Source organism: Hyperolius riggenbachi, chromosome 11 (genome assembly GCF_040937935.1).
Source record: "Hyperolius riggenbachi isolate aHypRig1 chromosome 11, aHypRig1.pri, whole genome shotgun sequence".
NCBI classification, from domain to species: domain Eukaryota; kingdom Metazoa; phylum Chordata; class Amphibia; order Anura; family Hyperoliidae; genus Hyperolius; species Hyperolius riggenbachi.
Window position 1 is genome coordinate 216,500,070 of NC_090656.1, and position 26,380 is coordinate 216,526,449.

Sequence of the window (26,380 nt, forward strand, 5' to 3'; positions counted from 1 at the left end):
AACGCGGATTAGTTCATGCCGCTGACTGTCTCTCAGCGGGGCTCTCCATCTAATGCCCCTGCCACAGTCTAGGGCTATTTTTTTTTTTTATTTTTTTTTGTAAAGACGCTAGTTAAAGGGGAACTTTAGTGAAAATAACGTAATGAATACATCTGCTTATTTTTTACAATATTACTTTATAGATTATTTAGTCAGTGTTTGCCCATTGTAAAATCTTTCCTCTCCCTGATTTACATTCTGAAATGTATCACAAATGGCAACGTCTTTAGGCCCTGTTCACACTGGCGGATCCAAGATGAAAATTAACTATAACAAGTAACTTGTCTATATATCTTATCTAAAGTTTAGATAGTTTACACAGCTAGGGCCTGATTCACAAAGCGGTGCTAACAGTTAGCACGCTGGTGAAAAGCCCTTTATCACGCCTAAACTCAGTTTAGGCATGATAAGTTTAGGTGTGATAAGTTTAGGCGTGATAAGTTTAGGTGTGATAAGTTTAGGCATGATAAGTTTAAGCACCAACTGCGTTAGCACCGCAGTGCACAGCTGATCAAAAGTTTTGCGCTAGCAAAGTTTGGTGCACTTTGCATAGAGTTTAATGGCGCTGCTTTGCGTGCGGGACTTTGCACGCTATCTACACTTATCTAAACTTAGCATGCCTAAACTTATCACACCTAAACCTATCACACCTAAACTTATCACGCCTAAACTGGCTTTTCACCAGCGTGGTGCAATGGTTATCACGCCTAAAGTCTCTAACTGGGTTAGCAACGCTTTGTGAATCGAGCCCCAAATCTAGCTGCAAACAGCTTCAATAGAATATGATCATTTCCTTCTGTGATACAATGACCGCAGCCATGTTGTTTGTAAACATTACACAGATGCAGGCTTATCTGTATCTTGAGCAAAAAAAACCTGATCCCCCCTCCTCCTCCCTCCTCCACTCTGCCTCTGAAATCTCTGGCTAGTAATACCTCCCCCTCCTCCTCCCCAGACTGATCTCCCATGAGCCCTTGCTACTGTCTGGGAGTGCCTTGGCTCTCTGAAAACCTGTGGGTGTGGCTTGTTTAGTTTTTAGGTCCTCAAATGTAGTTATGCACCCCGACAGTTTAAGAGTGACGTGCCTGGCTGTATGGATAGCCAATCCCATCAATAGTCCCCTCTATATGGCTTGCCATATCGCCCGTCTGGGCTTCCTGCCGTGGGGCGACCATGACGGCCGATTGGTTATAGGACAATGGTGGTGGAGGTGTTTCCACCAGGTGTCCTGTTCCAAGAAGCTGTACCTACTCGCTGCCGCCTCTTGTCGCCTCGGGAACTGGGCGAGATGCTTGACGGCGCGGTGTTTACACTGCGCGTGTTGTCATGTTGCCATGGTTATGCGGTGACGTGGAGGGGGCAGGCGGGCTTGGTGAGTGGTTGGCCGGCGGGGGGAGTGTTAGATGGGCGGCGTCCCGCTTGCTTACGCTGGCGGTGACGTTGAGGAGTCCTGTTCCCCATCAGGTCCGCTTGCCTGGGGGTGGAGCATGTGACGTTGATGGGCGGAGAAGGGACGCGTCCTTGTGGCACGTCTTTTTTTTCTCCGTGTCCCCTCCTCCGCATCACGTGCTAGGCTTGACGCCCAGCTATTGGTCCACTGTATGTTACATGCTGTCCCCCATCAGGTCCGCTTTATGTCAAGAGCGGCGATTGGTTCTATTTGGAGTCCAGGGGTGTGATTGGAGCATGACTACGGTGTGTAGGTATATAATGAACACATTTTGCTTGTATTATCAGACAGTCATCACTTGATAAAGGAGCTGTGCTCCGAAACGTCGTGTTTTTCCATGACTATGCTGAATAAACCTTAAGAGCATTTGAAGACGGTGCCGACTGCCTTGTTTGACTATTGTTTAGTTTTTAGGTAATTAGAGTATTCAAACAAAAACAAAAAAGTATTTGGCTTGAGGAATGCCCTATAAACAATAGGAAAGGAACACAATTATGCAATGAGTAAAAGTTCATCTCGGATCCACTTTAAAGTGAACCAGAGACGAAGCACCCTTGTGTATTTTACCATAGAAATCAGTGGGAACATTAGAGAAAACATTTACCATGCTCTCTGTTCCATCCTCACTGCTAAAAGTGTCTGTTATCTAGCTGAGATAAGAATCCCGGACTGAGCATTGATTCTGGCTTTGCTATAATGACTCAGCTATAATGATTCCTGAGCAAAGCCAGCAGGGGGCAGGCTTGGACTTGAAGACAGCAAAGAACACAGTCTCAGCTATAATTATTCTGTAGCAAAGCCAGACCGACTGCTTAGTCGGGATTCTTATCTTAGAGGTGATAACAGGCAAATTAAACAGAGAACAATGTAACAAAGAGCAGATTAGGTGTTTACTGTCATGTTCCCACTGATTTATAAGGTAAAATACATGAGGTTGCTTCATCTCTGGTTCTCTTTAAGTGGCAAATGGATCCATGAAAACTGATTTTATTACCGGTTAATCGGATCCGATTTCACTCCGTTGACGTTCAGCTGCTTCCGTTCCACTTATCTCCCCTCAGACATCCATCAGCTAAGTGGATCAATGGATTTTTCTATTTAGTTTCTTCTCTAGTGGGAAGAAATGTTCTGTTCTCTTATTGCCCCCAATGCAGCGCTACAGATCCCGTTTCTCAGCGGTCCAGAAAAATTGCTGCAGAAATTATTTTTTAATCAGTGCATCAGTGTATCATGCGGAACAAACCATTCTAACAGACCAATGTAAACAGATCCATAGGTTAACCTGACGATGACTGCTCCATGCCATTTGGCGTGGACTTGGCGGCAGCCCCAAGACAGCTCAACGCCAATTGCCGGGAAGTCCTGGGGCGGGGCTTTGCAGGAGATTGCGCACGCTGCTGCTTGCATCTCTGCTTGGATGATGGAGCGTAGCTCCGTCATCAGTCTTCCAGCGGTTGTCGCTGCTAGGAGACTGTTAGATTGCGAAACTGACGTCTATTTACATTGTACAGCTGTGAGAAAACGCGGAAAAGCCGCTGCGTGCGCTCAGAGTAAGGCGACTGTTTCCGCGTCCAACGCGGCGGTCTGCACGCGTGGGCCTACATCTGCTAGTATGGCTGAACGCGGAGAAACCGCCGCATGCCTTAATAGCGGTGCGGCGGATTCCGCGTCCAGCGCGGCGGGTGGTACGCAAGACATGTCTGGTGTGCCTGGGACTGATAGTCCACACAGGTTCAGAAGGACGCGCACGCGCGCGTTGAGAGGCAGAACTTTTATGACAGCCAGAAGGGAGTCAGCTGACGATTGTACCAATTCCCGTTGGTCCAGCACTTAGGGGAGGCGCTGGAGAGCGCTGGGCTATATATACTGGGTGCTGGTCATTCACTGGCTGTCTGCCATTGCGATCAATCACTACTTGGAAGCACTCAGACCTTATTGTCAGAATCTGTGTTATCATTCTGTTATACTTCAGACTAGTCCCAGGGTGTTGATGATCAAGGACCTCACACCCAAAGATTAGGAATCTGTGTTATCATTCTGTTATACCTCAGACTAGTTCCAGGGTGTTGATGATCAAGGACCTCACACCCAAGATTAGGAACTTGTGTTATCATTTTGTTATACTTCAGACTAGTTCCAGGGTGTTGATGATCAAGTACCTCACACCCAAAGATTAGGAATCTGTGTTATCATTCTGTTATACTTCAGACTAGTTCCAGGGTGTTGATGATCAAGGACCTCACACCCAAAGATTAGGAATCTGTGATATCATTCTGTTATACCTCAGACTAGTTCCAGGGTGTTGATGATCACGGAGCTCACACCCAAGACTAGGCATTGTTTATTATCTGTTATGACCTTCTGCTTTCCTGACCTCTCTTCTGTTCACTGATTTGGTACTTCGCTATATCTGATACTCTGTTGCCAAACCCTGCTTGCCTTAGGATTACCAAATCAGCCTCCTGGTTTTGTACCTTGTATGTCAGTGTGTTGCCGACCTGGCTTGCCCGACCTTGAGAGCTATCTCCTCAGTTAAGAGATAGTTCACAGATCAGTCAGTGGCATCCTTCTATTGGTGTCACTCACGCTCTGGTCCTTCCCTCTCCCAGTCTGACTCCTCCCCACGGGAGAGTCTCAGGCTGTTGAAAGGTACTACTCCAGCAGTATTCCTTACTGCCTTGTACCTGTCCTCCTGGTATTATTCTCAACGTATTACTGTTGCACCAAACACTCATATCTCTCAGGTGTCCAGAGGTTAGTAATATATCTGATTATCGGTAATACTGCAGATCATCAATAATCGGGTATATATCTGTATTCTTGGTGATACTGCAGATCACCAATAATCAGACCCTCTCTGTGTTACACCGAGATCTACAGCAGCGCTGTATGGGGAGAGCCGCATGACACGGCTGTCCTCCTGGAAGACACGAGAGAGATATGGTCTCATAGGCTGATACCTATGACAGCCGATCGCGCTGATTGGCTGGTGGGGGAAGGGAGGGCTGGGGAGAGAAAAAGGATAGTGAAATTTATTATAAAAAAAAGACAAATATAAAAACAAAGAACACAGCAGCGATCAGAAAGCTCTGTTGGTGGGCAGAAAGGGGGGGGGGGGATCATTTGTGTGCTGAGTTATACAGCCCTGCAGCGAGGCACTTAAAGCTGCAGTGGCCTAGATTGTGAAAAATAACCTAGTCACTAGGGGGGTGTAAGCCTACAGTCCTCAAGTGGTTAACATTGCATCCGTTAGGATATGCGAACTAACTGTGTTTTTTTTTTTCTGCAAGTGTGAACCGGGCCTTAAGTCCTGTCAGGCGCAGCTCTACGAAAAATGTGTTCACAAGAGTTCAAAAATCAGTACAAGTAATACTTAGTCTTCCAAAGTGTTCTGGGGTCCGAACTCTGCGTAGCTAAACAGCCCAGGCTGTGACATCACTGGAAGGGCGGGGCTAAATAACAATACAGAGCAAAATATAGATACAGGAAGTGTTTCTGATGTTGAAACCAGGATAATTAACGTAAAAGGGTGTGTCCTGAATAATTTACGCCACTTTATCAGTAGGTATTTGCAGTGTAGCCACAATCTATTGGTTAAAAGTTACTTGGGGTTTCCTTTGGGCAAAAGAGTAAAAGGAAAATGAAAAAGAAAAGCTGCAATTCTGTTCAATTCAATTACAAAATGATCCCTGTGGTGCAAATACATGTATGTTACACCGATGTATTTATATGAAGGAAAAGTGATCCGTTATATCATATACTATCATGTAAATGTGACAACAAACATGCTGTCCGCAATACGTTTCACTTCTTTCTCATATATTATAGTTAAGTGCCTAATACCTCCCTGCTGTGGCTGCACTTATGGCCGGAGTTCATCTATACTATAGAGGTCATAGTTACTGTGAAGGTTAATAGACTGTGTTGCACTTTGCTCAGAAGCTCATCCGTTACATGCTATACTGCCACACAGTTTCCCTGATTGACTTTTATTCACTAATAGCAGAAAAGGGTGTGCAAACATAACAGAAATGGTTTGTTTTTAGCAAGACTGTGTGCTTGAGAAGAGAACAATATCCTCACCATTTCTGAATGAATTTGACATAATTCATGCATTCCTATGGCAGTTCCCAGCACTGTACTCTGAGCTGGGGGGACTTGTGATTTAAAAAAAAAATGACATTACTTTGAGAGAAAAGCAAAAGGGATAACAATACAGAAAAGGGAAGCACGTTTTTATTGAATGTTATGCCAGCTTATGAAATACTGAGGTAATTCTGACTGTTATATTGTTAGTGAATAGTGACTCATTTATAATCTTTATGGGATCTTTTGTAATATATTTGTATGTTTCAAAATCCACTTGTCTAGGATATGATTTTTGTGCCGCAGGACATCAGTGTGGCGAAAACTCAGAATGCCGAAATGGGATTACCAAAGCAACATGTGAATGTCGGAACGGATTTGCGCCGGCACAAGGAGACCCGACCTACTGTGAAGGTAGGATCCCCCCCAGCCTTACCTTATTCTACACGTGTGTTTTTATGATTGGTTACCTGCTTGCTGTGCGGCAAGCAGGTGTCCCCTGGAAGGGGTGAACGGTGGTTAAGTCTGGGCTGCAGAGCGGTGAACGCTTTCACCAAATGATTAGATGTATCTGCGGAGAAAATGACAGGGCTGCCTGTCTATAAAAAAATATAAATTGAATGTTGACCTGTGGTGAATGCAGGCTAACTTTGCTGTACTTTCTGAAGCTGGATTGTGGGGGCGGATTGTTTGGCCTAGATAGGCTAATAACATTGTTTATGGTGGTGCTGGTGTAATTACGTAGCGTCATACGCAGCAGGAGTGACCGCTGGAATACAGGGCTCAAACCATCTGAGAAACAGGCTGAAAGTACTGAACTAAAATGAGAAATATTCCTACAGAATGTAAGTGCTGAGGCCAGAGGCGTAGCTAGGGTTTACATTGCCCTGGGACAAGAGAAAGTGTTTGCGCCATCCTCTGGACATAATGGGTGGGGCCACATATCAGAATGTGGTTGTGGTCATTGGTGGAGTTAAATGTACAAATGCTGTTAAGATAGCCAGATGTGCACCCTTGCCCCTGTAGATAACCATATGTGACCCCCCTTCTCATTTCAATAGCCAAATGTGCTCCCTTACCCCTATAGATCTTCATATCTGCCCCCATTTAGATAGCTAAATGTGGCACTTTCTTATTCAGATAGCCTGATGTGCCCCCCCTGTCCCCTTTAGATAGCCAGATTCTCCCCCCTCCCCTTTAGATAGCCAGTGTAAAGTAAACCCCTCCTCCTCCTCTGTACACTACATCTTACTCAAACCCCTCCTCCTCCTCTGCACACTACGCCTTACCTTAAACCCCTCCTCCTCTTCTGCACACTACATCTAGCGTAAACCCCTCTTCCTCTTCTGCACACTACATCTAACGTAAGCCCCTGTTCCTCCTCTGCACACTACATATAGCGTAAACCTCTCCTCCTCCTCTACACACTGTGTCTAACTTAAACTCCTCCTCCTCCTTTGCACTCTGTCTTAAACCCCTCCTCCTCTGCACACTACGTCTTACTTAAACCCCTCCTCCTCCGCACACTACGTCTAATGTAAGCCCCTCCTCCTCTGCACACTACGTCTTACTTAAACCCCTCCTCCTCCTCTGCACACTACATCTAATGTAGGCCCCTCCTCCTCCTCTGCACACTACATATAACATAAACCTCCTTCTCCTCTACACACTACGTCTAACTTAAACCCCTCCTCCTCTTCTGCACACTACGTCTTACTTAAACCCCTCCTCCTCCTCCTCTGCACACTACGTCTTACATAAACCCCTCCTCCTCCTCTGCACACTACGTCTTAAACCCCTCTTCCTCTGCACATTACGTCTTACTTACTCCCCTCCTCCTCCTCTGTACACTACATCTTACATAAACCCCTCCTCCTCCTCTGCACACTACGTCTTAAACGCCTCCTCCTCTGCACACTGTCTTAAACCCCTCCTCCGCTGCACACTATGTCTTACTTAAACCCCTCCTTCTCTGCACACTACGTCTTACTTAAACCCCTCCTCCTCCTCTGCACACTGTCTTACTTAAACCCCTCCTCCTCCTCTGCACACTAAGTCTTATTTAAACCCCTCCTCCTCCTCTGCACACTACGTCTTACTTAAACCCCTCCTCCTCTGCACACTACGTCTTACTTAAACCCCTCCTCCTCCTCTGCACACTACCTCTTACTTAAACCCCTGCTCTTTCAGCTCACTCCTTTGTCTAAGCACCCTCAGCAATGTAAACCAATTTGTTCTTATAATTTGCTCTTTATGTACATTATTATAATATTTATAATAATAATAATAATAATAAAATCTGGCAAACCTTAAAACTCTGCATTGAAATGATTACTTATTTTTAGTAGTGGAGCCACCAGCAATTCCCAGATGCAGAATGAACAAGCCTTGCATGTTGGCAGCATGCATGCAGATTGGTCACATTTTGAGACGGGTTCCCTTTAACAATTGCCAAGCGCATATATTGTGGGTTTATAAGCGTGGCGGATTTCATTGGTGATTGTGCCCAGGACCTGGGCCAGCATGCGCAGGTGAGCGGTCCTCCCGCACCCTCGTTTTCATACACGGGTGTCCAGGTGTCACTCTTCCTGTCATTTCTGTGGCCTCTAAACTCCTTGGCGAGCCTTTAATTGGCTGTGTGTGCAGGTAGGGGGGAGGGGGGGGGGAGGGTTCACTTATCCCATCCATTATTCTGTGTGATTAGTCAAGCCAAGGTCTTATTTTTCCGGAGAAGACTTCTCCAGCGTCCTATTGGGAAAATGACAGCAAAGATTGAATGGAGATCTTTCTGCGCTGGCTGACTGCAAAACACACAAATAGAGTCACGGGGGAAAATTATTTATAACTGCCTGGCTGCAGCGGAGATTGACTCTAATTAATGAGAATTAATGGCAGACAGTTCTAAGGCCAGAGAGCTTCTTGACAATCCTTCAAACTGCCTGCGAGTTGGAGCGTGTGAATAGCCAGCTGACTGGTCTGCATATAGTCATATACATTAAACTAATGCAGGCCTTCGCCATCCTAGGTCACATCGATTCTTAAAGAGAACCTGTACTTAAAGTGATTGGAACCGCATTTAAAAAAATGAGACAGATACTTACCCAAGAGGAGGGAAGGCTTTGGGTCCTATAGAGCCTTCCCGCTCCTCTCCTGGTCCCCTCGTTCCAGTGCTGGCTCGTCTGGTAGCAGTATTTGACTAAATTAGTCAAATACTGCTTTACCCGGCCGAAGGAGGCTTCAGAAGTCTTCAGGGAACTCGAGTGCTCCTGAAGAAGGGCGGCCCTGTACTACACCTGCGTAAGCACTCTCTCTTGCACACTCACGCCTGTGCAGTATGGAGCCGCACGTCTTCGGGAGGACACGGCTCCCGAAGACTTCCAAATACCCTTTCGGCGGGGGATTGAAACGGGGGAGGGGGGGGCCAGCGCAGGATAGAGGGCACCGAGAGTGGAGACGGAAGGCTCTATACAACCCAGAGCCTTCCCTCTCCTTAGGTAAGTGTTTGCTTCATTTTTTTAAAAAATGCGGTTCCCATTCACTTTAAAAAAAAATCTCTCTGGGGGATACTTACCTTGGGAGGTGGGGAAGCCTCAGGGTCCCAGTGAGGCTTTCTCTTCCCCTGTTGCTTCGGGGAATCCATCGCTGGATCCCCCAAAACCTTCCCCAACCAATCGGGCGCACTAGCGGCTCTTTGCGCGTGTAAGGCGGAAATAGCCGAACCTGATCGTCTCCGCTCTACTGTGCAGGTGCAAAGGACTCGCGCCTGAGCAGTAGAGCGAATCCGATCGAGTGCGCCCATTTCCGCCTTAACCTGAACGGAGAGCCGCTAGTGCGCCTGTGCAGGATCGCGGTAGGTAAATATTTACCTCACCGCGGTTCAGGGGCTACAGCGCTGGATTGCCAGAGAACAGGGGAAGCCTCGTTGGGATCCAAAGGCTCCCCCCTCCTGAGGTAACTATCCCCCAGAGGGTTTTTTTTTTTTTTTTAATTACAGATTCTCTTTAAAGGGAATCTGAAGTGAAAATAAACTTATGATATAATGGATTAGTATGTGTAGTACATCTAAGAAATAGAACATTAGCAGCACAGATATGAGTCTCATATTGTTTCCAGTACAGGAAGAGTCAAGAAACTCCAGTTATCTATGCAAAAGTGCTACTCTGAGCTTTTCAACTAATTTAGTCAGAGAGCAATGCTATTTTCTGAGGCACTTATCTCAACCTGTTTCTCGTGGTTTCTTGTTTGTTTTAAGTTTTTTTTTTTTTTACTGCCAGGAAGTTCAAAGGGTCATTAGCTCTGCTCTGTTTCATGGTTTAAAATACAGAGTGTAGTTTGCAAACTGCAAATGTTGGAGAATGAGGCAATGTTATAGAAAAACATATATATAACTGAAAATAAAAATGAGACTCTTGTCCTTGCTATTAATGTTCTATTAGTTATCTGTACTACACATACAATTCATTATATCATAAGGGTTTTTTTTTCACTTCAGTGTCACTTAAAAAAATCAAAATGGTGTGGTTCCAATAGGTAAGCTGGATTATTAAGACTTCTAAGGGCAAACTTTTTCTCTAAAAATAAAAGTAAGAAAACAAAATGGTAATGGGTGTACTTTCATTTTCCCCTTGGATCCTTATCAGTGTGCTGCATTGAGCTCTTGGATTTGCATTTTATCTCTGAGAGCAGGAGATAAAAAGTCCTGAGGGGAGCCTCTGTGTGCAAGCTACATGGATAGAAAGTAGTTTATTCAGGAACATAGCAGTGCACTGCTTACATATTTAACTGGATAGTACAAGTGGCTGGATAGTGTACGGGTTAATGGCTCTGCCTCTGACCAAGATTTGGATCTCGGCTCTTCTTATTCAATAATCAATAAGCCAGCACCTATTTATTAAGGAGTCATTGGGCAAGACTCCCTAACTCTGCAGGGTGGCCTACTGAGTTCACCCCTATTGACTGCAGCTCTCAAGGGCTTTGGGTAGGAGAGGTAATAAGTTTACTATCATTTTTTCTCGGGATCCTTAGCAGTGTGCTGCCTTATAGAGAAACTCCGACCAAGAATCCAAGAAACTTTATCCCAATCAGTAGCTGATGCCCCATTTTACATGAGAAATCTATTCCTTTTCACAAACAGATCATCAGGGGGCGCTGTATGACTGATATTGTGATGAAACCCCTCCCACAAGAAACTCTGAGGACGGTGGTATTCCTGGCAGTTTCCTGTCTGTGAACCTTGTTGCATCCAACTGCCAAAAAAGCATGCAGCAGCTACATCACCTGCCAACAGTAAAAATGTCACCATGTAATAAATGTCAGAATGTAAATCAGGGATTTAAAATATTTACAATGGGCACACAATGACTAAATCATTTATACATTATTATTTTAAAAATGAAGAACTTTTTTGATTACATTATTTTTACTGGAGTTCCTCTTTAAGCTCTCCAGATTGTTCTATTATCACTGAGAGTAGGAGATGCTACATCTTGATTTATAGCAGGGAGCTTCTTTGTGCAAGCTACACAGCTAAAAGGCAGTAGAAAGCAGTGTATTCTGGAAACTAGCAGTGTATTGCTTTCTGATTTAATTGGACAGTACATTATTACATTATTGTGTAAGGTTTCCCATACTAGTTAACTGTGACCAGCAGTAGAATTGTGATTTTCACACAGGCGACATTACTTTGGGCCAAAGGTAGGTAGCATAACTATATTCGACCATGCAAATTGTAGGAAGTATAAATGTGGTTACTTTTTGTTTTAGCTTTTAAACACAAAATAAAATTGTGGTATTCCAAAGCAACAACAAAAAGTAGTACGATAACGCCTCATATATATATATATATATATATATATATATATATATATATATATATTTCAGTTTAGGTTTGCTTTGAGCCTGGCGCTGGCTCAATCCACCTATAAAACCCGACTAAATCTTTCCTCTGCAGTCAAATGGCATCTTGTGAGCTTTCTGCATGGTCTGTGTTAGAAATTAAGTTATATTAAGATATAATAATGATATAGCAGCTAATCAGAGATCTCATTGTTCCACACCGTGACCTGCACATACAGTGTCAATTGCGTCACCCCGCCAGAACGCCAGCGGTGACCTGCGAATCTTCGCCCGTGTGACAGAGGTTAATTGTTTTATTAGGAACGTGTGTTACTCATTGTGATATCCTGACTTCCATGTCTTGCTTGAATAATTGTTTAATTGGTTCGCCCTCCTCCTCCTCGCAGGTGCGATAGGCGCTTATTTCCTTTCCGACCATTTTCCATTTTCCATTTCATTCTTTATGGCAGAGACAGAGAAAATTGTCTTACGGAATCATTCACGTAGAACGAAAGTTAGGTAAACAAAGCAGTCTGTCATATAGCAAAACTGCAGAACCAATGTTTAAAGCTTAATTAAATCGAAAAATTGAACAAGGCGAATAATCTCAATCAGAATGATAAGTATAGAGACAAAGTGCTGGACAGAATACCTGTTTCTGTGGGCCAGATATGCTTGTCTCTGCAGTGCATCCCTATGCTGTTGTGAAAAATTAACTCTTTGTGGCCAGCACTGCAGCACTAGAGCTCTGCAGAGTGTCCTAGTATTTTTTTTTATTTCCTCCCTGTTCAGTGTGATATGAGTCCCACCATATCGCCCTTCCCATGGCTATTTAGGGTAATATTACAAGTGCCGCCTTTATAACGCATTAACATCGAAAGGTTAGAAGGAAAAGTCAGCACTGCTGGCAAACCATTTTAAGGCCTCTTGCACACTGCAAGTGATTCCGATTCCGCTTTTTAATCAGTTTTTACATCCGATTCAGATTCCGATTTGCAGTTTGCTCCCTACAGTTTGGCAAAAATAGTGCAAATATCTTGTGTGCATGTAAAAGTACGACAGTTCATGCGGTGCTCAGGTGTAAACAGCTGGTTTTGGTGGGTGAGTGCAGGGCACAGATGCTGTTTCGTGATGTGTGCTCCTATGGAGACTCAGACACACTCAACACTGTTTAGTGCAGGGGATAGATAAAAAAGGTCAATAGTTCATATATTTCAGCCCTCTGGGTAGAGTTGGGCGAACAGTTCGGCTGTGTTAGCCGAACTGCAGCCGAACTGTTCGGCTGCCTAACCTGTCATGTGGCTGTGGCTCTTACTACTTCCGGGTCGCAATGACCCAGAGTAGTACGTCTGCGCTGGCCCAACACACATGCGCAGAGAGTGCCCGGCAACGGGAGCGCGATCTAGGACGCGCTCCGCCGGGCCAGCGCAGACGTACTACTCCGGGTCATTGCGACCCGGAAGTAGTAAGAGCCACAGATAAATGACAGCTTGGGCAGCCGAACAGTTCGGCTAACACAGCCGAACTGTTCGCCCAACTCTACCTCTGGGACACAGAAACTGTGTCATTGAGCAGAGACAAAACAATAAATCTACCGTACTATTTTATGTTTGTACACATTACATAAAACTGTAGAATAACGTTTTAAATAGTCATTTTTTGAGTAGGAGAATTGATACAATTGTTTGTCTCATCAGTTTATTTTTACTTAAGGTTTCACATTAAGGATGTTTGACAACGAAGCAGGAAAAAAGGGCGCCGCCATAGGCGACTATAATAAAAGTTGTATTTTTTGTCATGAAAAGGAAATTAGGACTGCTGGTGGGGGCCGCTAGCGGGCTCCTTAGGGCGCTGAATTTTACCTTCCTTTGATGCAAATTGCGTCTTTTAGAATAGCCGCGAACATGCAGCTATGAAGGTAAATTTCGGCACCTGGAGTTGCCCGATTAGCGGCAAGAGGGAGCAATTTCAGAGGACAGGCTTGCTGAAAACAAAATGGGCTTGCAGGTAACAAATTTGGGCCATTGCATAGTGGGGTTGGAGCATTTCATGGCATTGCGGAAGGGGGGGTTAGCTTTAGGAGGGGGATTTAGGGGGGGTTAAGGTTGGGCACCACCAGGGGGTATCTTAGGGTTAGGCACTACCAGGGGGTATCTTAGGGTTAGGCACCACCAGGGGGTATTTCAGGGTTAGGCACCACTGAGGGGGGATGTGGCGAGGAGGGAAGGTCTTAGGGTTAGGCACCACCAGGAGGGTTAGGTTTAGCCATAGTAAAATATTGGTAAATATTGGTCAACTGATATATTACTGATATTTTACTATATTTTTCTATCGAAATCCAGTAGTAGAATATTGCTAACTTTAGTTTACTAGCGGTAATCCCCTGTGCCCTTTTTTCCAGGCACCTTTTTTTTTTTTATCATGTATGTGTTTGAATAAAATGGTTGCATTTTCTGGTATGTAAGAAGGGGAAACTGGGGCTGTTGCCTCCAGAGCAACCAATCAAAATCCTTCTTTCTCTCAGGGCATCATGTGCATTTTTTTTTCATAAAGTTGTTCTCACCTTAATAGCTCACTTCCCATGAGAGACCCGGAGAGCAAAGTTTGAGGCTGATTCGACAAATGAGATTGAGCAGCACGAAGAAAAATGAGGGCTCAGCATCGCAGAAGTAAAAATGGTGAATCTATGGCGGCGGAGAAATTAAGATCCATAGTGTAATCTCCATGCGGAGATTAATGCTGGCGATTCGGCCCTGCCACTTTAATATTTCACAAATGCAATCCGAGGGATTTGCTAAATGGATGGAAGATGGTGATTATACCCGACTTACTCATCGCCAGGCCCGGCACAGCGAGGACCGAAGTCAGGAGGGGACGTGCGCCGCGGGACGCAACATCCATCGTCCTCTGCTAACGCGAGTTTGATTTACAATCTTGCTGCAATATTTCTGGTGGAAAACTCGCTCTGTTCACCTGTATTTTAAGGATAGGTCTTGATAACCTAAAAGCTCCTTCTATATCACTATTATTATAAATGCGAAAGTCTGGATGTTGGAATGTTTGGATGTTTGTTACTCAATCACGCAACAATGGCTGAATGGATTTGAATGAAACTTGGCACACACATAGTACATTACCTGGAATAACGTATAGGATACTTTTTATCCCCGTAACCGAAGTGGGTTTTGGTCACTGTGTGACTGGGATTAATATTCAGAAAAGTGGATGAAGCCTGCAAGAGCCAATCAAAATTCACCTATTGATTTTCACGGGGAATATGTAATTGCTGCCATTCTTGCACTGGTAATGGCACAAGCCTCAAATCTCGTACAGTTAGTCATTAGGTGACTGGGGTTCAAATTCAGAAAAGGGGGTGGAGCCACACACAGCCAATCAGATTTGTTTCATTTCAATGCAAATTATTGATGCCAAAGACCGCAAAGCTCACAAACTTGGTCATTGTGTAATTGTGTGTTAGGGTTAGAAAAAGTAGGCGCAGCCAACACCAGCCAAATACATACCCGGGCAACGCCGGGCCATCAGCCAGTGTATATATAAATGTAGGCAATTAAAGTGGACTTGTAAGCTTGTAAGATAGAAAAGTATACCTCAGGAAAATGGCATACACTGACGTATTTTGTGGGAAACCGGTGCCTAATTACATGTATTTTGTGGGGAAACACAGCTACATTATGTGTACTGTATTATGGGAGAGGCTGCTGCCTAATTATGTGTATTTTGGTGAAACCGGCTAAATTGTTTTGGGGAAAATTAGCCAAATTATGTGCATTTTGGGGGAAACTCTGCCAAATTAAGTGTTTTGGAGGAAATGCCGCCAATTGTGTATTTCTGGGTCAAACTCTATCTAATTATGTTTTGGGGTACATAGGCTCTGGGATATCCTTGCAAAGGGGTACATGTGCTAAAAAGGTTGAGAAACACTGCTCTAGATTGACTTTTTGACAAGCAGCCAGTGGCTACGCCGTGAGATGTTTGCCTTCTGCTAGACATATGCCATACTCCTTGTCCCTCAGAAATAGGCTCTGTCTCCTGTATGAGAGCTTGGAAACTCTTGCCTTCAATCAATACAGCACAGCAGGCTGCAGCACAGACATGAGGATTTCTGACCCTTTAAATAGCTTGTTTTTCAGCAGAATAAGGCCGGCTGTGAGCTGGCCATCTATAAATTAGCCATAATGGATATAAAGGCAATGATAATGTTCTCAAAAATGGAAGCCTAATAGTTTTCTCACTGCGGTCCGCTGGACAAATTGGGGTGATTGGAGAATTTTGACTTTTTGTTACTCTGTAAAAAAAGATTTTGTTTTGCTTGTGAAAGATGAATCTGCAGCTGTTTTGGAAAAGAGCTTGTTTAGACTGGTGGCCAACAGGAGCAGAAGCTGCTAGGGGCAGATAGTCATCGGTGGGGGGGAGGGGTCTAACTTTAACCCTAAAATTATAAGTTAATGTTGCCCACACACTCATGTTGTAATTTTTTTCTATAGGTTTAAATGCTTACCCATTTATTTTTAATTTTGGGACACTTATTTTTTACGATCCACAATTTGTCCCCTGCACCCCTTCTCCTTTAAGGAATTGTGTCTTGGAGGGAGGGATCTAAGCTGACATTCAACACTTGTCCTATAGGGATGGGGGTTTCATCGGGTCATCTTTTGAAGTCTTCAAAGACTCCAGGTCCCTTCTGTAACGATTGGTGTCAGCAAGTAACAGGATTCTGATTATTAGGTGATCTGCAGTATCACCTATAATGCAGATATATACCTGATTATATGATGATCTGCAGAATCACCAATAATACAGGTATACCAACAGCTAATGTGATAGCGAAGTATTGTGCTTGGTGTAACAGTAGTACTGACAGGTTTAGCTATTCCACACCAGAGGAGCTGGTGGGCACTAACAGTACAAAACCCCTCACCAGAGACTAGGGCCCTCTGGTGAGAGTAGAGTAGTCAGACTAAACGAGTTGGCAACAGGCTGGCAGATACGGTACAAAGTCAGAAGTCAAAGGCAGGAAGGTTTTAACAGGCAGAGTCGGCAACAAGATCAGATGGGCAGAAGTACAGAATCACTGAGAGTAAGAATAGTCAGAACGAGCAAGAGTCATACATAGATATACAGTATTCAATTATAATTATGGCTATCAAACAATCCTATTACTGTGTGAAATCCCCGGGTTTCCTCCCAGATCAAAGCATACCGGATCTAACTAAGGTCTGAGCGCTAACACGAAGTATTCGCAACAGCAGACAAGTTGCGAGTGATTCAGGGAAGCTTAAGAAGCAGAGGAGACCCCTCCGGCACGCCCCCTCTCATCAACCAATAAGGAGCGGCGAGCGTCTCCTCTGACGTCACCGACCGGCCGGTCAGCTGACGCGCCTCCTCCCCGCATAAAGGTCTCGTCTATGCGCACACGCACGCGACAATGCAACCCTATGTACTGCTGACAAACCCGTCCTCGGCGTGCTAGACGCCCGAGGACCGGATAGATCGTTAGGCAGGGAAATGGAGACGGCTGCGGTGGTATCGCTATTCACCGCAGCTGTCTCTTCCGTGTTTGTTAAACCTTCTTTTTTATCCTTCTTTTTAAACACTAAGCAAAACTATTAAGAATGAGGTCCTTACTATGAGGTTTTTTGTTTTTGTTTCTAGTGCTCAGAAAATCACTTTATGGTTAATGCATGAAACAAATTTAGTGCACTGAGCCCCATTGAGACTGGAGAACTTAAATGGATTGGGGAAACCTGGACTGAATTTTATTCAAAAGAGTGTCCGATGTTAGTGTTTAACCCTCACATGTGTCACTTCAGAATACAGTAGTATGTTAGAAGAATTCTAAGTCTAGTCTAATTTTAAGTCTAGAAAATTCTGACAGTACTAAAAGCTCATAAAAGAAAAAAGTTGAGCTTTAGAGGGAATCTTAACTGACCCTGAACAAAAAAAAGTTTCATTTACCTGGGGCTTCCCGCAACCCCCTGCAGATGTCTTGTATCCACGCCGTCACTCACTGATCATCCAATCCCCGGCATGGCTCAGTGTCGTTTTCAGCAGTGCGCCTGCACAGCTCTGATTGGGCACGTCCTCAAGCATGCTCTTATCCCTGTGTGCGTAGTACGCATGCTATGTATGTACGCATAGTACTACGTATGTACGTACGTACGCGTACTGTGCAGGCACAAGACTGCCACAGGGACGGGAGCATGATCGACACACTGCGCAGCAATTGATCAGTCGCCAAAAATGAAACTAAGCCATGGCGGGGGTATGGATGATCGGTGAGAGACGGCGCGGACACAAGATGTCTTCAGGGGGGCTGGTGAAACTTTTTTTTTTCAGGGTCAGTTAAGGTTCCCTTTAAGACCACTTAACGACCGCCTAACGCCGATAGGCATCGGCAGGTCGAAAAGGTGTTCCATGTCAGTTCACGGAGGGTGTCTCCGTGAACTGCCTGCGAGCCTCCGATCGCGGCTCGCAGGCTAATTGTAAACACGCGGGGAAGAAATCCCAGCTTTTTACATCAATACGGCGGAGATCGGCGATCCCCGGCCTCTGATTGGCCGGGGATCGCCGGCATCTGATAGGCTAAAGCCTATTAGAGGCGGTGCAGGACGGATCGCCGTCCTGTGCCGCCCATAGCCTGAACGAGAGAGAGGGAGGGAGGAAAATCACTGCGGAGGGGGGCTTTGAGGAGCCCCCCCCTCGGCCACACAGAGCGGCGGCGATCAGACCCCCCCAGCAGGACATCCCCCTAGTGGGGAGAAAAGGGGGGAAGTCTGATCGCCCTGCAGGAAACATGATCTGTGCTGCAGGCTGGAGAGCCCACATAGCACAGATCATCCCAAAATCCTCTGGTCCTTAAGTGGTTAATGCTGATGGTTAGAAATCTGTATTACACACATACATACACACACACCATTCCCTTTTACAATTATACCCTCATGGAATCCTAAAGTCTAGTGATGACAATACGTTGGGTAACTTATGTCTGGGTCACCATCATCAATTTTGAGCTTCCCAGCAATGTCTCAAATACAGAGATGTTATGGGGAGGTTAATTTTTAAAAATGTGCTGTCCCTGTTGCTCACTTGCCTTTAAAGTGGACCTAAACTCTTGCACAGGACAGAAGGAATACATAGAGAAATGCACCCTGTATGTATTGAAAGTTTAGCCTGTCTAGTTCTCCCTCACCTGTGTCTAAGGGGCCCACACACGGTACAATAAAAACGTTCAATATGCCAGTTTATTCGATGAAAACGATCGAATCAAATGAAAGTCAAAAATAACCGTTTTTTTTCGATTAGGAAAAACAATCAATTATCCCGTTTTTTCTATAAAAATCTGATCGAACATGTTGCAAAAATCTGTATATTCGATCTAATCGAATAATCGAACGAAATTATCTAATCGAAAAAAAAAGAAAAAATTGTACCATAATGGGGAACCAGAAGCTCAAGTTGTAATTTGATCCCCCAGCTGTGTCAGCTGACTGCCATGGCAGGTAAGCTCATTGAAAGGCACAGGATGTTAACCCTATGTCTGCTTCCATGAAAGCAGAAAGTAGATACACTGCAGATGTATTGCAGTATTTGTATGATCTGTAACAAAGAAATGTTTTCTTTAAAGGTTACTATGCTGTTGCTTATCTTTTAGAGCAGAGAGGAAGTTCTGAGTTCAGGTCCGCTAAACTTTTCTACATGACAGATTATTAAAGTACACCTGAACTGAGAGGGATATGGAGGCTGCCATATGTGTTCCCTTTTAAACAATGCACATTGCCTGGATGTCTTGCTGATCCTCAGCTTCTAAAACCTTTAACTGTTTTCCCTGAACAAGCATTCAGATCAGATGTTTCTGACTGAAGTGTGACTGGATTAGCTGCAAGCTTGTTCCAGGTGTGTGACTCAGACACTACTAATCCCAAAAAAGACCAACAGGCCTGCCAGGTAACTGGTATTTCTTAACTACTTCAAGACGGCTTCACGCCAATGGGTGTGACCACGGCGGCAGCCCCAGGACCGCCTAACGCCAATTGGCGTTAAGTCCTGGAGCTGCAGTTTCCCAGGGAATGGCAGCGCGCATGCGCGATCATTCCCTGCCAGTTCACGGAGCGGATCTCTGTGATTGGCCTGCTAGCCGCTGATCGCAGCTAGCAGGCTGCTTGTAAACGTAAGGGGAAAGAAATCCCCTTTGTTTACAACTGTACAGCGCTGCGGTCTCAGGCTGCGCTGTGCGAGGTCGGCGATCCCCGGCCTCTGATTGGCCAGAGATCACCGTCCTATCATAGGCTGATGTCTTTGAGAGGCGGAACCAGGGCCGGCCCGCTCATGAGGCGGGGTGAAACGTTTGCCTCAGGCGGCAAACTTCTAGGGGTGGCACCTGCCCGTCCGTGGGTGCAGGGGGAAGGCCGGCGAGCCGGAGGGGAAGCGGGCAGGACGGGGGTATTGGGCCTAACGGTGGGGAGGGGGGTTGGACCTCCCTCACCTGGGTCCCCCGATCTGCGCTCCCCTCCAGCTGTAATAGGAAGCAGCCGATGCCCAATCGTAAGAGGCACGGACGGGGAGGACTTACCTTATCCGCGTTCCAGCGGGCGCTCCACTGACGTCATCGCCGCCCCACCGTTAGGCCCAATAACCCCATCCTGCCCTCTACCCCTCCGGCTCGGGGGGGGGGGCGTAATTTTTTTTTATAAATTTGGGCGGAACAGGACGGATCGCCGTCCTGTTCAAATGGAGTGCACGGAGGGGAGGGAGGGAGGGTGAAACAGCATATTTAGGCTAAAAAAAAAAAAAAAAAAAACCACTGCTGCCACATCGATCGGACCCCTCCGGAGGCATGTCCCCTTAGGGGCAAAAAAAAAGAGGTGAGTCAGATTGCTGGGTTCCATAGCTTCTCTGTGCAGGAGGCTAAAGAAACTGCACAGCCCAGCTAAGCTAAAACAGGCTGGCCGTTAGGGGCGGTTAACACTGTGGTTGTCAAGTGATTAAAGAGAACTCGAGGTGGTTCTTGGGGGGCAGATTGAACACAGAGGCATGTTCTCTGCCTCATAATATGCCTCTGTGTCCCTCCTCTGTCGCTCTCTGCCCCCCCCCCCCCCCCCCCCCCGCCGTGTTATAGCCCCCTGAGATTAACATTATTTGTCGCCATCTCGGAGGTAAACACAGGGGAGAGGGATTCTCTGTTCAAAACGCCCTCCAGGGGAATTCCTACAGGGTTTCCAGAGCTGCCATTGGGCAGTGCTCCCTCCCTGGCCACGCCCCCTGCTGATCCCCCGCCTCCTTGCACGCTGCTGAGAGAATGAATCTCTCATTCGAGCATCGTGACCAGGAGGTCTGGAAAGTGAAAGTGAGCCAGTGCGGCACACGGGAGCGGTAGGGAGCGGAAGTTTTTGCGGCTACCTGGTACGCTCAGCCCCCCGGATCAGGTAGCCTACTTTTTTTTTTTTCTTCATTTAATGAGCCCACCTCGGGCTCTCTTTAATAGGAAATCCATATGGCAGCCTCCATATCGCTACTTTAGTTACACTTGAAATGCATGGGGAATCCTCTACATGTTATTACCTCAGAAGTGAAGTGTTTGTTTCATGGCCTCATTTCCTGTGGACTTTGTTTAGCTGCATTCGGCTGGAACATCGCACACCCAGCTGCTGGAGACGCATCTCATTTTTCATGAATATTTCCTTTCCGTAAAATGTGTTTCCAGCTGATAAATCGATCCCCGCGACTCCTCCGCCACTTCGTTAGTGACCGCTGTCACTCAGCTTCCCCACTCGCTTTGTGGCCGTCGAGTTGCTTCAGGAAATTGCGCCGACCCCATTATCGCCTAGGTTGGTCTGCCAGTGGTTACCGTGGTGATCGACCTTTTTATCTCGCCGGCGACACAGCTTCCATTATAGGAAGCCGTTTGAATCTGGCCGTTAATGGGTTCCCCCCGCGCGCTGCGTTTATTGACACAGCCCATTTCCTCAGGTCCATTACTCTCCTTCAATTAAAAAAACCCCGCTCGTTGGCACATGTTTGCGGACCTGTAATGACACATGATGAACGCCGCACTCTATTAAACCACAGCGCTATCGCTTACCTTACCTGCTCGCTCTGCGTTTTTTTTTCCCATCTCCCGTACGGCAGTTTCAAAATGCTTATTTTTATCCGTCGAAAAAAGCAAATTAAACTGGGCCTTATCTTTACGGAGCACAATTTACTACATATTTCCCATTACAGGAGTTGCAAATCTCTTAACGTTGAATAGCAGCGCCGGCTGCGGTTATCAACCGTGTTCCGCTATGAAGAAACGTGTTGAACGGGTGAGAGGCAGCGAATAAAGGTGAGATTTAGTGCTTGTAAGAGGTTGTATAATCACCTAGATGCTAACGTTTCCATCCCTTATTCCAAGGACACCGAGCGTCTGAGCTTCTGAGCTTGCACTTTTAACTGCTAGCACAGTAAAAGTGGAGTTATAAATAGGACTTTCGCTTTATGCACTGCTTTTTTTTAACTATTTAAAGACCACACCAATGTTCGTGGTCACGGCGGCAGCTCCAGGACCGCCTAACGCCAATTGGCGTCACGTCCTGGGGCTGCATTTTGCAGGAGATCGCGCGCAGGCTGAGCGCGCATCTCCTGCTCGGAAGGCGGGGCTCCACCCCCTCTTCAGTCTCTGAGCGGCAGAGACTGTTAGACAGCGTGATCGCCGTCTATTTACATGTACAGCGCTGCGATCGGCAGCAGCGCAGTACTGGGGACAGCTGTGTGACACGGCTGTCCCCCCCTGAGGCTGAGGAGTGATCGGTTGTCATAGGCTGAAGCCTATGACAGCTGATCACCCTGAAATAAACAACTGTGGAGCGATTAGACCCCACCAACAGAGAGCTCTGTTGGTGGGGAGAAAAGGGGGCATGGGCGTAACAATAGGCCCTGCAGCCCCCCCTGGGGCCCGCTCGGGGCCGTTTTGTGGGGGTTGGAGGGGGGGCAGCATGAGGGGAAAGCCTTGGCCACAGTCGGCGGGGAGAGGGGAAGTTCCCCCCCCTCTCCCTCACCTCGGGGCTCTCCCCTCTGCGCTCCCCTCCAGCTAGTTAGTTTGGGCAGTGGGCAGTGGGCAGCGGCGGCAAGATACATACCTTCTTCCTTGCGTTCCACCGCATACTCCTCGCTCTAGCGGCTGACGTCACTTCCGAAAGTGACGTCCCTTCCGGAAGTGACGTCAGCTGCTAGAGTGAGTAGTATGCGGTGGAACGCAAGGAAGAAGGTATGTATCTTGCCGCCTCTGCCCAAACTAACTAGCTGGAGGGGAGCTGGAGGGGAGAGCCCTGAGGTGAGGGAGAGGGGGGGGGGAACTTCCCCTCTCCCCGCCGACTGTGGCCAAGGCTTTCCCCTCATGCTGCCACCCCTCCAGCCCCCACAAAACGGCCCGGAGCGGGCCCCAAGGAGGCGCCCACAATGAAATTCTACAGGGGGCCCGGTGGGGCCTAGTTACGCCCCTGAAAGGGGGGAATCACTTGTGTGCTGTGTTGTAGAGCGAGGAGTATGCAGCTTGGCCTTAAAGCTGCAGTGGCCAATTAACAATAAAAAGGCCTGGTCTTTAGGGGGGTTTAACACTGCGGTCCTCAAGTGGTTAAAAAGGATTAAAATAAACATCAAAAAGGAAAGCTAGAGGCAATATCTTCCATAGCGCTGTAACAGGGCAGGGTCTAGAGTTAATAGCTCTCAGGGCAAGGATGTAAAAATACCCCCTCACCCCTTAGCATGCTGTTGGGATGTGGTAACCCTCTCCAGTATAGGTAGCCGGATGACCCCGTGGTATAGGTACCTAGATGTCACTTGAGTATAGATAGCCAGATCAGGGGTGTTTCTAGCCTTTTTGTCACTTCAGGCAAGAAGTCCTGAGTCACGCCCCACCTGAAAAAAACACTACACATTAGAGAATATAAACCATGTGCCGTAGAGGGTGGATGCATAGTAATTCCCTTTCCTGCACTACCCTAACTTAGTGTGTAAATGCAGAGCATAGCGCAGCAGAAGCTGTGCTCTCACCTCTCTGCTGGAGTCCAGTGTTGTGCTTCTGCCTGTCCGTCCACAACTCGCCCTAGTGCCCAGCATCTCCTACCGCATGTAGTGTGATTACACGACATGAGGAGAGCCATCACTAGAGGGAGCAGAAAATGGATGTCCGCACCGGCACAACACTGTACTCCAGAGCGGAGGAAAGAGCACTGCATCTGCTGCACTATACACTGCCTTTACACACTGGGGGAGCGCAGGAGGGGGGCGGGAACAGATAGTGGGACTAGGGGGACAGAGGGAGGCACAGAGGGATGGACGCAAAGCTGGAGCATCCACTAGGCAACTTAGGCAGGTGTCTAGGGCCTGGAGAGAGTCTAGAGGCCTGTTTTATGCCAACCCCAAACAAATCTTGCCAAAAAAGTTAGGTGGCCATCAAGTGTGGGACCAAAGTCGCTGCATGCCTAGGGCTTCATTTCACTTTAATCCATCTCTGGACACACAGAGGGGCAGAGGTGGCACAGAGGGACTGAAGGTGGCACAAGGAGACAGAAGGAAGCACAAAGGGAGACAGGGCATGGCTTCACCCGGTAGGTAGGGCTTAGCCTGGGTGTGGTTTGTTTCAGGGGGCAGGGCTTAATCTGGGGCATTGCAACCCTCAGGACAAATGACACTCCAGGCAGTGGCCTTTAGGGCCTATGCCTAAAAACGCCCTTGAGCCAGATGACCCCCGCAGCACAGGTAGCCAGATAACCCCCATAGTATAGGTACTCATATGTCCCATAAGTATAGATAGCCAGATGACCCCCCGTAGTATAGATACCGAGATGTCACTTTAGAAAAGGTAGCAGGGCTGGATTTACCATAAGGCACTGTAGGCATATGCCTACAGGCGCCTGATGATGGAAAGGCGGCTCACTTCCCTCCCTGAGTGCCTCCCTCTCCTTCCCTATGCAGAGTCCTGATGAGAGTGTAAATGAGCGGTTACTCACCCAGCTCTCTGCATTCCACTGACTAGATTTCCCTTCAATTGGGGGAAACTCTAGATACCTAATACTTGTGGGTGCCTCTAGCTACTTAATACCAAGGATAGCTCTGGCTATGTAATACTAAGGGGGACCTGTAGCTACCAATGATGGGCAAGGAAACTAAGTGACAGCTGGGCCAGCCAGCACACTTGCACACTTCCAAGCACTAAGTGCTTTTGAAACTCAACAAAACCCTGAGAATCCCCATGAGGAGATGGGCTAGTCCAAAACCTGTCAGATTTCTTCTACCTACTGTGACAGCAACATAGGAGAAAAGTAATATACGGTTCATTTTACTCTGAAAGGAACACACTTCTTATTTGCATGTGTTTAGATGTATTTTAAGTTTTACAATTTTTCACTATAGTGGTCCTTTAAAGCAGAGAAGAGATGCTAAATTTCATACCACCTTATAGGAAAGCTGTAACCTCCTAGAAAAAAACAGAAACTTACCTGAGCGGAGGTAAGGCTCTGTAGCCCTTAGAGCCTTCCTGTTGCTCTCTGTCTCCCCTCGTTCCACCTCTGGGCCCCCCCATTCCAGCATCCAACTTTAACATAGAAGATGTTCGGATCTCCTTGGAAGGCCACAGGAGTACTCGGGTATCCGAGTACTTCCAAAGACAAGCAGCCTGTGACTGTAGTACAGAACTGTTTGTTTTTGGAAGTACTCGGAGTAGACCTGAGGACCCCCGAAGATGCATCTAGCGGGAAATGTGCACAGAGACCCTGGGGGTGGAACGGGAGGATGCAGTGAGGAGCAGGAAGGCTTTGAAGGGTCCAGAACCTTTTCACCTCATAGGTGAGTATGTTACTTTTTAGTTTCAGGAGTTTACAGGTTCCCTTTAATCAGGCCAGGATTTACCTCACAGGAGCCTATAGGCACAAATGTCCTGCACCTTAGACTCCGCCCTCCATGAACATAGAAACCCCACCAAACTGCACTGCAAATGTTTTGGATGTCCCAGCTGTCACTTCTCTCTTACTTCCCTTGCCCGTCATAGGTAGCTAGTAGCTACAGGGGTGCCCCTTAGTATTTGGTAGCCCGAAGTACCCTCAATATTAAGTAGCTAGTGGTGTCCCCAAGTATTAGGTAGCTAGAGAAACCCTTAGTATTAAGTAGCTAGAGGTGCCCCTGACTAAGGGGAGATCTGGTCAGTGGAATGCAGAGAGCAGGGTGAGTAACCTCTCATATACACTCTCATCAGAACTCTGCATAGGGGAGGAGGGAAAGCGGCACTTGGGGAGGGGAGTGAGCCAACTTTCCAACATCAGGCGCCTGTAGGCTTGTGCCTACAATACCTTTTAGTAAATCCAGCCCTGCCTTTAATATATAAAAAAACACAGCTTCTCATATTCCACATAGGTCCAGTCGGTTGGACCACGTTTGTCATGTCTATGTCCGGCATCAGATTGACCAGGCGGTGTGGGGCGTTCTCTGTGATGTGAGCCATACTGTATCACCATGTTTTATGGTCTAATGTCTTGCTGTAAACGAGCTTGTGATATTGTCCTATTCCACTTATCGCCCATAACTCAGGCCCTGCTAAAACGTGTCGGGTGAGTCAGGGCTACATCCATCCTGTTAGGCGGCGACTGCTCCGCTTCTCCATCGCCCGCGTGTTGTCTCCATCTGTCTGCTGTCCCCGCCGTTATCTCGCCTTTCTCTTCTCTCCCGCGGCTAGATTTATCTCCCTCTACACTTCACTGTACAACAAGAGGAACACGGGGTTTTGAAAATGGTTTATTATGAGCAATACCGATGAGTTAATTCCCCTTCTATTTTCATCACCGTTTCTCTTCCCGGAGATGTATCATCTTTATAGGGCGCGCTGCTTTCCAGTCTATCTGCTATCACAAATATTGGACTGTACCGTCTTCAATGGGGTCAGGCTAAAGCCCGAAAGCCCATTATTACGGGTTATTGCTT

General features: G+C 46.7%; 1 protein-coding gene across 5 annotated transcripts in view; it reads left to right on the forward strand.

The window, feature by feature from the left end:
* NELL1 (neural EGFL like 1) overlaps positions 1 to 26,380 on the forward strand; it is a 1,178,134-nt gene that overhangs the window by 505,260 nt on the left and 646,494 nt on the right. For 4 of the 5 annotated variants that reach the window (XM_068260436.1, XM_068260432.1, XM_068260435.1 and 1 more), the window contains one exon: positions 5,861 to 5,989. In XM_068260436.1, the coding sequence (XP_068116537.1) occupies positions 5,861 to 5,989 (129 nt within the window). The remainder of the gene's footprint in view (positions 1 to 5,860; positions 5,990 to 26,380) is intronic. The other variant, XM_068260433.1, reaches the window with a different exon arrangement.